The sequence below is a fragment of the Canis lupus genome, chromosome 28, assembly GCF_048164855.1.
Source record: "Canis lupus baileyi chromosome 28, mCanLup2.hap1, whole genome shotgun sequence".
NCBI classification, from domain to species: Eukaryota; Metazoa; Chordata; class Mammalia; order Carnivora; family Canidae; genus Canis; species Canis lupus.
Window position 1 is genome coordinate 8,794,828 of NC_132865.1, and position 12,608 is coordinate 8,807,435.

The window sequence follows — 12,608 nt, forward strand, 5'->3', positions numbered from 1 at the left end:
AAGAGGGTATAAATAGTAATGAGTAACAACTTGAAAGTTTCAGCAGAGAAGTGAAAGTATAAAATATATTTGTACAAATACTCTCACATAGTAAATAATCAGTATTTACAGTTTTAAAATATTTTAAAATAATGGGACATTAATAATATTTGAAGGTATGAATGCAACTAGTCAAAGAGTAGAAATTAATATCCTTACTAATCAAATTATGGTATGAAGAGGGAAATTTTTCTCATTTAATCCTAGACTGTAAATATTCATCGTCTAAAGTCGATAAATGAAAAGTACAGGTTTAGATACGGACTCTATTAAGTACTTTTGTGTTCCAAATTATATGGCATTAAAATTCATAAAGCAAAAGTTTCAGGAATAAATGGAGACAAAATAACTTCCATAGTAATTTTCTTTCCTTCTTACCTACAAATTAAGTAAAAACTGAATCACTAGGATATAAATATAAATTACATAATTAATGATATATATTAAACACATATCAAATTTATTCTTAAATAAAAGAGCATATCAAACCTGAAACTATAAAATATTGAGAAGGCAAAAATACTGAATGTTTTCATGAACCTATTGTATATAACTAAAGTCTTTCTCCAGAGAAAATGCATTCCCCAAAATATTTACATTACAAGAAAAGAGAAAAAAATAAGAGAATTAAGCATTTTGATTCAAGAAGTTAGGAAAAGAAAAATTAAAATAAATAAAATAAATGCAAGGGAAAAAAAGAGAAAATCAGAAATTAATTTGTTTATAAAGCAGTAAAAACTATAGAAAAGTAAATTCAAGAGAGTCTATGGCACCCAGAAACACATAAAGTGGCATCACATAACAAAGTAAGATTTATCCGAGTAATTCAAAAAAATTTCAGTCACAATATATACCATATAATTCACCACAATAAGCCAACATTTAAAAATTAATAATCTCCACAGATACAGAAAAATAATTCAATGAAAGGATTACTTTTAAGTAATTTAATTTTTAAAAAGCTTCTTTTTTTAATCTGATGAGTGTATCAAGCCAAAAGAATCATACTTAATGTTGAAAAACTGTAAGAAATAACATAAATTCAAAAGCAAGATAAAAACATCCACTGGTGAGACACCTTGGTGGCTCAGTGGGAAGGTAGAAGGTGAAAGGTAAGTTGTCACAATAGCCAAAACCAAGATGTGAAGGGCATCCATGTGTGGGGGGTAGGTCTGTGCAGAGTATTGTAGGCCAAGAAGAGTGAGGAGAGCAGTAATTAGAGGTGAAAGGGGGAAGGGATCTGCCAGTGCCGATGTTCAACCCTTGATGGGGATGAGGGGGCAATGAGTAATGGAAGATTGGCTACATACAGGGAACTGATGAAAGGTATTAAAGTTAATTGGAGCAAAGTTTCTTGCTTCGGAGAAGGAAGTTACAAGTATAGAAAGTGAGAAGACAAAATGAACCCTATAGCGTTACACTGCAATTAGAATAAATTGGTATAAACTCCTGGTTTTCAATATATATAATTGACATGCAAACAAACATAAATGTAAATTTTTATTTCTAGGACGTGTCCACTGAGAGGGCCTGAGAGTAATGACACCCTCCAGATCTTGACTTGTAAATACAATTCTGCATTAAAATGAGCCAGGTCTCCTTGGGAAAATGGCTGATTCTAGGACTTAGATGGGAAAAGCAGAAGATGAGCCTGAAAAATCTTATAGTGTCAGAAAGCAAGAAAATGGTTAGATCAACATGAAGGCATTTCCAGTGGCCAGATTGTGAACAATCTGGGCATCAAAATATATAATGATAACTCTTTAAAACCCTTTGAATAAACTAGGAAATCATAATTTTACATTTATCTATTTAACATTTTATGAAAATTGAATATTTCTAAACTTTCAAAATACCTCCTCATAAAATACTTATTAATTACAAAAGGGAAAAGTAAATTCACTGCAGAGAAGTTCTCCAGAGAATCACATTAATCAATTGATTAAAGTGAAATCATGTGCCACCTGAAAAGATAGAAAGAGAACATAGAATCACAAAGATATCTGCCTTAAATCTAATAATGAGGAAAGATCAGAGAAACCAAACTGAAGTATATTCTACTAAATAGCTGGTTTGTAATCTCCCAGCATTAAGGCCACAAAAAGCAAAGAAAAGGGAGAAACTATTCTAGTCTAAGCAGAGAAGACAAAACAATGAAATACAACATGGGATTTTAAATTGGATCTTTTTACTATAAAAATCATTATCAGAATAATTGGTTAAATTCAAATGGGAGGGTCTAAGAATCAGATCACAGTATCTGTACCTGCTAATGTTTTTATTTTGGAGATCCCTCGGTGGCTCAGCAGTTTAGTGCCTGCCTTGGGCCCAGGGCGTTATCGGGGAGTCCCGGGATGGAGTCCCACGTCAGGCTCCCTGCATGGAGCCTGCTTCTCCCTCTGCCTGTGTCTCTGCCTCTCTCTCTGTGTGTGTCTCATGAATAAATAAATAAAATCTTTTAAAAAAATGTTTTTTTAATTTTGATGGATGTATTGTGATTATGTAATGAGTATTTCCTTGTTTTTAAGAAATACATACTAAAATATTTAAGGAAAATGGAATGTCAAATAGCTATGAAAAAATAAGTTTCTTTATATTAAGCTTAAAACATCTGTTAAATTTTAACAATGTTTCAACCTTCTAAAATTTTATTTTCAAAAATTTAGTAACTTTCTCATATGATGACTTTCATAGTTAGTAAATATGAGGAAAAGATATCATTCATAATAACAGAGGAAAAAAAGGATAAAATGCCCAGAAATAAATTTTACTGTGGTATAAAAGGACACTTGTAAAAACTGGAAACAGGAAGGTTGAATGTTATAAAAATACAAGTTCTTGAGTAGGAATATTCAATATCAAAAATACATCAATTTTCCATAAATGAATCTTTAACACATTTCCAATTAAAATACCCACATGTTTATTTGTTAAAAAAAAGCCCAAATATTTCTAAAGGTCATATAGAAAAATAAACGTAGAAGAAAAGGCTGCAAAAGTCCTTTTAAAAAGAGTAATCAGTAAAGCTTAATCCTACCAATGCTTCAAAAATTATAATAAATCAATACAAATTGGTAAGTGGGAAAAGTAATAGTTTCCAGAAATAGATTCAGAATGCATATGAAAATTTAGCATACAATAAAAACTGGTATTTCAAATTAGTACGAAAAAGACATTACTCAACAAATTGTGTCCGAACAGTTGGTTGTTCCCTTTGAAAATTACTAAGTTGTAGCCATACATCACTATTTTAAAGTAAATTTATTCAAAAATAAATTCCAGATGCACCAAATATTTAACAAGCTTAATATTAAAAATAAAACTATATAACGAAAGAAAGCATGGAAGAATTATTTTTAAATCTTGGCAAGGAGAAATGCATTCTAAGTGAGAATCAATAACAGAAGACAGAAACTACACAAGCGATCTAAAATGTTTGTATGACACAAAAATCATAAACATGAAAAAACGTAAACTGAGAAGATACCTGTAAAGTACAAGACAAAGGGCTAATTTCTTTTCTACACAAAGATTTTTTTGAAATAAGAGGAAACATAAACCTCAATGAATGGACAAGGGAGATATAAATAGGCTATTCACATAAATATACATGATTACAAATATAGAAGATTCTAAACCTCACTCTTAAAGAAATGCAAACTTACAGAGCAATTAAAACTATCTCCAACTAATTTGTTGGCAAAATGTTTGTTTTATAATGCATGATATTAGTGTAAATGTGAAATAGAAAATTGCATATACTCATGGTGGGAGTAGAAATTAGTGCAACCCCTTTGGAAGACAATTTATTAATAGTTATCAAAATTTAAAATGCACACATCATTTGGCCTTGCAGTTCTATTAATACACTTGCTTAGCAAATCAAGAACGTCGTATAGGGAGGGTGCTTATTTTATTTTAACAGCAAAATTAACTAGAAACAAATTCCCACTGTATCAGGAAGGATCTAGCTATTAAGGGGCCAGTAATTTCAATGGAAAAAAAAAGATACAAAAAACTGTCAGATATTAGAAACTGAAGAGACAAAAAGGGAGCAGAAAATCATACAGAAAGCATCTACCGCCATTATTTTTGCTTATGAAGCAAATGGAAGAGGGCTGAATTATTAAAATTTAGAAGCGGGGAGCAATGGTCCTTAGAAGTTGAGATCTGGACCTCTAAGGACAGAGCACCAGCAGCTGGAGCTGGATTGTTGAGGGGGTGCAATGAAGCTATTTCTGGGAACACTGGGAAAACTGCAAATGGAATTAACTGCTGCTGCTGGAACAAACAGGCACTGCTTGGGTGAAAAAGACATTGCTGAAGAGACACTCACTAGGAGAAGCAAACCAGAAATAGAAAACAAAAGGATAAACACTTTCCTTAGCTTGCTCCTGTCATCCAATCTCCTTTAACACCTGCTATTGACAGATCCTAACAGGAAGCCAGCTGGCTTCCTGGAAAAAACTGGTTTGCAGAGCCTCAGCCCCAGCATCACAAAGCAGAACGTATAGAAGTGTGAGTTTAAAGGTGAGCTACAATAGGTTAAATAGCACATCCATCCATTAGTAGTATTTTGGTATATTCAAATAATGATATATAATATAGCCACTAAAATGAATAAGGTAAATATCTACATATTGACACGAAAAGGCCTCCATAAAACATATTAAGTGAAAATAAAGGTATGAAATAGGGCTAATGCCTTACTATATATATTGAAATAATATAAAATATATTTTAATATTTAAAATATTAAAATTTTAGTATTTAATGTTAAAAATATTTAATAATATGTACATACATATTTACATACTTGAATATACAAGGAGATTTTCAAGAAAAAAATTTGTGTATTTTTTTTATTGGAGTTTGACTTGCCAACATATAGTGTAACACCCAGTGCTCATCCCGTCAAGTGCCCCCTCAGTACCCGTCACCCAGTCACCCCATCCCCCTGCCCACCTCCCCTTCCACTACCTCTTGTTCGTTTCCCAGAGTTAGGAGTCTCTCATGTTCTGTCTCCCTCTCTGATGTTCCCTACTCGTTAAGAAAAAAATATTTTTTCATTATTGTTAATTCTGAGGGTAAGATTAGGACTATAGGTTAGAAGGAAGACTCACTCAACTTTTCAATATTCTCTTGTGCCTGAAGCATATGTTACTACACAATAATTTTTAAAAGAGACCTACTTACCAAAATTCCCATAAATTGTGTAAGATTTTGTTGATGCTTCTGCTATTTACTTATCACCTGCATGATAGGCATTGGGGATACAAAGACATTTCAAGGATAACCACTTATCTCCAGATACTTATCTAGTAAGAACCATAACCCTAAGGCACATGTGTATGAGGTAACTAACGTGAAGTTAAAAGGTGATAAGAATAATATAAGGAGTATAGAATAAGTACCAAGGGAGTTCAGAAATATGGAAGACTCTATTTCATACTGCAGAGGCCAAGGAGAGTCTTTGCAAAGATTAAAATAGAGCAAGATAGACAGGAACTCCAAGAGGAAACATTGAGCTAAAGCACGAGAGTATGATGAAGAGTATGATGGTGTAACTCATAGAGTAACTTTCTCCTAATGTGGAAACTCTCCAGCTCTGATCTCTAGAGACCAGATAAAGGTAGAGCTATCAACCAGATGGCTAGGTAACATTATAACAATGTCATTATTATAACAATGACCCCTGATTGGTGAGTTGCATCTAGACTAAGAGAAACAATAGATGATCTACAAATACGTAATGGAAAAAAAAAAAATACGTAATAGAGAACCACTAAAATGGGCGTCCCTGACTATAGCAACTCTTTTTTATTAATTTTTTATTGACGTACAGTCGACGCAGCTTGGAGGCTTTTCAAAAAGTTACAAATAAAAATAACATAGATCCAATAATTCCACTATGGGTATTTATTCAAAGAAAACAAAAACATGAATTTGAAAAGACATATGAGCCCCTATGTTTATTGCAGCATTATTTACAATGGCCAAGATATGGAAACTACAGTGACTCTTTTTTTTTTTTTAATTTTTACTTATTTATGATAGTCACACACAGAGAGAGAGAGAGAGAGAGAGGCAGAGACACAGGCAGAGGGAGAAGCAGGCTCCATGCACTGGGAGCCCGACGTGGGATTCAATCCCAGGTCTCCAGGATCGCGCCCCGGGCCAAAGGCAGGCGCTAAACCGCTGCGCCACCCAGGGATCCCTACAGTGACTCTTGTAACTGAAAAGTTCCTTATAGGAAACTTGGAAAGAGTGCCTATGGAATTTTTTTTATAAGAGATATTGGTTCCTGTAGGGCTTTTAAGTCAGGAAAGTTCAGCACCTGCCCTATGTGATTCTCATTACCTTGAACCTGAACTACCACACAGGGAGCCAAAGATGATTGTTGTGCTGCTGCCTCAGCAGCTGTGAGAACAGATTCCTCAGAAAGGAACACCTGACTTAGAAATGAACACTGACTGCTCTTCTGGAAGATGCGATTCTATCTATCTTTGGAGCACATGTGCCAAATGTGGTCATCTAAATGTTACATTAAACCTAGGAAGTAAAAAAAAAAAAAAAAAAAAAAAAAAACTAGGAAGTCCTCTCCCTGAGCAGCACTGCAGATGGGTTTAAAGAACATCAATGAAAGTGTTTTAGTGGAGAGTTCTACCAGTGGAACTATAAAGTCTAGAACATGAGAGATTTTAGCCAAAGCATGAAAATTGTAAATGCAAGAGTGAATAAAATGGATTGCAATCTAAGTTTTAGAAGAGAGTAAAACTCTGACAGCTTTTGAGTAGACAGTTAACATGATCAAATTCCTTTTTAAATCATCATATTTTTTTTAAATTTTTTCATCATATTTTTAAAAAGGACTCTGGTCCATAATACATGTTGGAAGGAAGTCCAGAGATCAGTTCAGTCAAAGGTAATGGAGGCCCAACCCAAGTGGCTGAAGGGAACAGACTAATGCAGAAGGTATTTCTGAGATAGACTGCTTAGAACAGAGCAGTAGCCTGAGATGCAAGGCGTGACCTAGTGTGACCACTAGTGGAGAGATCTGATTTGCAATGTATTGCAGTTTACTGCAGGGTTTCCTCCCTGAACCCCCTGTCATTATCTGAGTTCAAGTTTGTTGCCATTACTTAATTTCTAAAGGTCACTCAAGATTTTCTGACAAAAAGTACAAGTACACTGAGATAGTTATGAGTGGTAAGAAAAAAAATAATGCTTGTTTTTTTTTTTTTCCCAATAAAGCATTCATCTTTTCTCCTTGGAGATTAAAAGTGACTTTTACACTGAAAAATAAAGTTGAGAAAATAATGGTGGTTATTTCTTTTCCTAAATAATCAAGTGGCATTTTCCACAGGGACTATTACTGATTATAAAAACAGGGAGACATATACAAATATTCAACCACCTTTTCCATCTTTTGTTCCTTCTTGGAACATACATTCTCATGTTTTAGCTCTGTTTTTCAAACTTGTTTTCTTGTAGATATTACACAGTCTGATTCTCTGTCTTCTCCACTGACAGGCCACCCTTTTTCTTACTTGCACTCCTAGGATTTGAATGGTTTAAAACTTTAAAATGGAGCAATAGTTACTTTTCCAGATAAATATATATCTTGAAACTCCTTTCATCTTTAGCTACTAAAAACTGAAAGTCTCTCAAATTACAGGAAATGCCCTTGAAGTGTTAGGAATGATGACATGGTTTTTTCAGGTTTTCTGTAAATGTACATCGTAAAATGAAAAAGGGAAAAAAAAAAAAAAGAGCAAGGAAAGCATTCACTTAGGAGTACTACCTTGTTTCTAAACTCCTTGAAGTATCTCTGGTCTTCTCCCGAATGCCATTTTTTTCCCTTCTACATCTTCCTAAATTGGAAAAAGCAAGATGTACTTATAAATATCTTGTGATCTGAAACCCTTTTTGTTACTGGAAAACAAACAAAAACATCCTTTTTTTAAAGTACAGAAAAGCTTTCTCTCAGATAAATCAGTAGTTAAAATGTAAAGTGTGTTTTTGAACTTGCCCTTTCTCAGAAGGATAAGCCTAATAAACATGAAGAAAATAGAAGCATAGCATATTAACCCAAACAAAGACAGCTAATTAGACCATACTCCTAACAATAAGTGTGTTAAGGACTTCCTCCAGTCAATTGCTAAAGGACAGCTCCCTGTCTTCTATTAAAAAACATAATATTTTTCTTCCCTTTGTCTCTTCAAGATAGCAACTTCTAATATTAACAAGCCATGTGTGTACCTAGCCCCAGATGCCATTTCACCCAGGTGATAAAACTACTATAGATTTTGCTAACTGTAACATTTTACAACAATTCTCATCCAGAATAAAAAGTGGCATGACTTTTTGCTTTTGAGAACAATCGTCTCCTTCTGGGTTAGCAAGCTCTGAAGGATCCTGAGATGCAAGTAAAAAGGGCTCTAGAAGGAGAAGACTGGAGAGTTTTAAAAAATGTGTAAAGAATTCAAGAAGCTTAACTACTTGGAGTGCCTGTGAATATGGATTTCAGAGTTAACGGAACACTACTGGAGGAGTGTTTAAAGATGCACGATATGTTGTCTAGTTAAGAGTGTCTAAATGGCAAAAATGGCAAAATGCAACAAATGCATATATATCATTCAACTGGTAAAATGTGGAGAGGATTTCAGGGTAATGGGTAAGAGGGAACTATACTGCTACTGACATTGTAGTTTTTAATGAGAAAATTCATACAAATGATACTATGAAAATTCTCTACCACTTGACAACTGTGTGAACCTTGGTATGAAGCCACCCAAGCCTCACTATCCTTAACTGTAAAATGGACCAGGTATTAGTTTTGCATCACTGGTGAAACAAATTATCACAAATGTACAGCTTAAAACACAAATTTATGATTTTACAGCTCTGGAAATCAGAAGTCTGAAACAGATCTCACTATGCTAAAATCAAGTTGTCAGCAGGGCTACATTCCTTCTAGAAACTCTAGGGAAGACTCTATTTCTTTGCCTCATCCAGCTTGTAGAGGCTGCCACAATTCTGTGGCTAATATACCCCTTTTATCATCAAAACCAGCAATGGCCAGTTGAGCCTTTCTCACCCTGAATCTCACTAAGTCACATGCCTCCCTCTTTCACTTATAGAGGACCCTTTTGGCAGTGGGCCCACTCTCAAATCCAGAGTCTTCTCCCATTTCAAGGTCAGCTGATTAACAGCCTTAAATCCATCTGCAGCCTTAATTTCTCTTGTCATGTAGCATAGTTTATTCACAGGTTTCAGGGATGTGGATATGCACATCATTGGTGGCCATTATTTTGCATACCACAGATCTCCTAAGTGTCTTGTGAGAAATAATGAAATAACATAATATGCAAAGTGCTTACACACTGCCTATGAAAAGCCCTCAATTATTATTCATGTGTAAAATTTATAGATAAGGTAGACATGTCTCACTTAAGGTAACCTAACTAACCTCATCCAAAGTAAGTAAGGATATATATATAATGGCCAAATTTTCTCTAGTTTGAGAAATAATTGACATATATCACTGTATAAGCTTAAGGTATATAGCATAATTATTTGATTTACGTATACTGTGAAATAATTATAACATGTATAGTTAACATCCACCATCTCATATGGATATTAAAAGAGAATGAAAAAATATCCTTGTGATAAGAATTCTTATAATCTACTCTCTTAACAACTTCCCCATTATCATACAGCAAGTATTAACTATAGCCATCATGTTATACATTATATCTCTAGTGCTTATTTATAACTGGAAGTTTGTATCTTTTGACCATCTTCCTCCAATTTCTCCTCTCCTCTACTCACCCCCCACCTCTGATAACAAAGTATCTGATCTCTTTTTCTATGAGCTTTCTTTTTTTAAATTTATTTATTCATGATAGACAAAGAGAGACAGAGAGAGAGAAAGAGAGAGGCAGAGACACAGCAGGAGGGAGAAGCAGGCTCCATGCCAGGAGCCCGATGTGGGACTCGATTCCGGGTCTCCAGGATCACGCCCTGGGCCAAAGGCAGGCACCAAACCGCTGAGCCACCCAGGGATCCCCACTATGAGCTTTTTTTAAAGATTCTACATGTAAGTGAGATCATACAATGTTTGTCTTTGTCTGTCTGACTTATTTCATTTAGCACAATGCCTTCAGGGTCCATTCATATCATTGCAAATTTGGGGATTCCTTTGTTTTTTATGGCTGAATAATATTCAGTTGTGTATATGTACCACAACTTTATTCATTCATACATCAATGAACACTTAGGTTGTTTCCATGTCTTGCCTATTGTAAATTTGTAAATAATGTTTCTATGATCATAAGGGTGCAGACTTTTTGAGTTAATGTTTTCATTACCCTTGGAATTTCCCAGAAGCAGAATTGCTGGATCATATGGTAGTTCTATGCTCCATACTGTTTTCCATAGTAGCTATACTAATTTACAATCCCAGCAATGGTGCACAGGTATTCCCTTTTCTCCACATCCATGCCAGCATTTGTTTTCCCTTGTCTTCTTGATAATGACCATTCTTTTTTAAAAAAAGATCTTGTTTATTTATTCATGAGAGACACAGAGAGAGACACAGGCAGAGGGAGAAGCAGGCTCCATGAAGGGAGCCCGATGTGGGACTCAATCCCGGGACTTCAGGATCACACCCTAGGCGGAAGGCAGGCACTAAACCACTGAGCCACACAGGGATCCCCTTGATAATGACCATTCTTAAAAGGCATGAGGTGAAATTGTAGTTTTAATTTGCATTTCCCAAATGACTAGTGATTCTGAGCATCTTTTCATGTATGTTGGCCTTCAAATATTTTCCTTGGAGACATGTCTACTCAGGTCCTTTCTTTGCCCATTTTTTAAATTGAAATTTTTTTTTTTTGCTATTGAGTTGTACGAGTTCTTCATATATTTTAAATATTAATCCCTTATCAGATATATAGTTTGCAAATATTTTTTGCCATTGTGTAGGTTGTCTTTTCACTTTGTTGATTTATTCTGCAGTGTAGAACCTTTTTAGTTTGATATAGTCTCACTTTTTAAAAAATTTTATTTTCTTGCTTGTGCTTTGGGTGTCATATCTAAAAGAGCATTACCCAGACCCAAGTCAAAGAGTTCTTTCATGTTTTCTTCTAGGAGCTTCATGATTTCAGGTCTTATATTTCAGACTTTAACCCATTTCACGTAATATTTGTGAATGTTAGATAGTGGTCAAGTTTCGTTCTTTTGTTTTTGAATATCCAGTTTTCCCAACATGATTTACTGAAGAGATTGTTTTTTCTCAGTTGAGTATTCTTGTCTCCATTGTCAAATACTAGTTGACTATATGTGTTTATGTTTACTTCTGGACTCTCAATTCTGTTCCACGGTTCTCTTTGTTTTTATACCAGTACTATACCGTCTTAATGCCAATAACGTTGTATAGTTTGAAATCAGGAAGTGTGATGCTTCCTGCTTTGTTCTTTCTCAAAATATTTTTGGCTATTTGGAGTCTTTTGTGGTTCCACATAAATTTTAAGAATGTTTCTTCTAGTTCTGTAACAAATGCCACTGGAATCTTGATAGGGATTGCATCAAATCCACAGATAAATTTTGATAGTATTGACATTTTAACAATATTAATTCTTTCAATCCATAAACATAAGATAACTTTCCATTTATTTACATCTTCTTTGATTTCTTTTATCAATATCTTATGGGTTTCAGAGTAGTGATCTTTCACCCCCTACCCCCTGGTTAAATTTATTCCTAAGTGTTTTATTGTTTTTGATGCTATTTAAATGAGATTGATTTCTTTCTTTCTCAGAAAATTCATTGTTAGTTCATAGAAACGCTGATTTTTATATGTTAATTTTGTACCCTGCAACTTTACTGAATTCCTTGATTAGTTCTAACAGTTTTTTGGTTGAGTCTTTAGGGTTTTCTATATATATAAAATCATGTCATCTGCAAATGGAGATAATTTTAGCTAGATTTTTTTAAGGTCCTTAACTGAACCTTCCTATTTATGCCCATTGCATTTTGAATCATTCCCATTTATATCTTCTTTATAATTCAGATTTAGTCATATTATCGATTGAAAGCATCCTCACACGCGCCTTCATGAGATCATTGTTTCAGCAGAGGCAGAGTTTGCTAAGGGAAATTGTCAATTTGCTAGAGTTAGCGCAAAGACACAGTTACTAACCAAGCAGGACATGTCTCCAAAGAGAAGTCATAGACATAGAACATCAAGTAGGAACCTCTAAAGGGAAAACCAGGAGCTCCACTGCTTTCCATTACGCTCAATTCTGTTCTGAGATCTAAACTGCTGCTGATTTTTCATCTTTTTATCACTTCACACAAGTTAAGTGTCCTTGGGAGACACTACAGAGGGTAGCACATAGCTCATCCCATTGATTCTAAATTAATTTGATATTTTAACTCCCAGCTACTGTGCTTCCTAGGCTGCTAAATTGTTTTAGGGTGACTTTTTTTTCTTTTGCACAAATAAAATCTGTCTAGTAGAAGCTGTGGGTTTTGGTAAAATTACATTTAACGTTTATTTC

At 34.4% G+C, this 12,608-nt stretch overlaps 1 protein-coding gene across 16 annotated transcripts in view; it reads right to left on the reverse strand.

Moving 5' to 3' along the window:
- Nucleotides 1-12,608, reverse strand: part of CNBD1 (cyclic nucleotide binding domain containing 1) — a 531,858-nt gene that overhangs the window by 479,844 nt on the left and 39,406 nt on the right. For 7 of the 16 annotated variants that reach the window (XM_072804016.1, XM_072804017.1, XM_072804015.1 and 4 more), the window contains one exon: nt 7,844-7,913. The exons of the other annotated variants lie outside the window; for them this stretch is intronic. Coding sequence is in view for 1 of the 7 variants with exons in the window: in XM_072804011.1 (XP_072660112.1) it covers nt 7,844-7,913 (70 nt within the window). In the remaining 6 variants the exon portion in view is untranslated. The remainder of the gene's footprint in view (nt 1-7,843; nt 7,914-12,608) is intronic. 16 annotated transcript variants of the gene reach the window in all.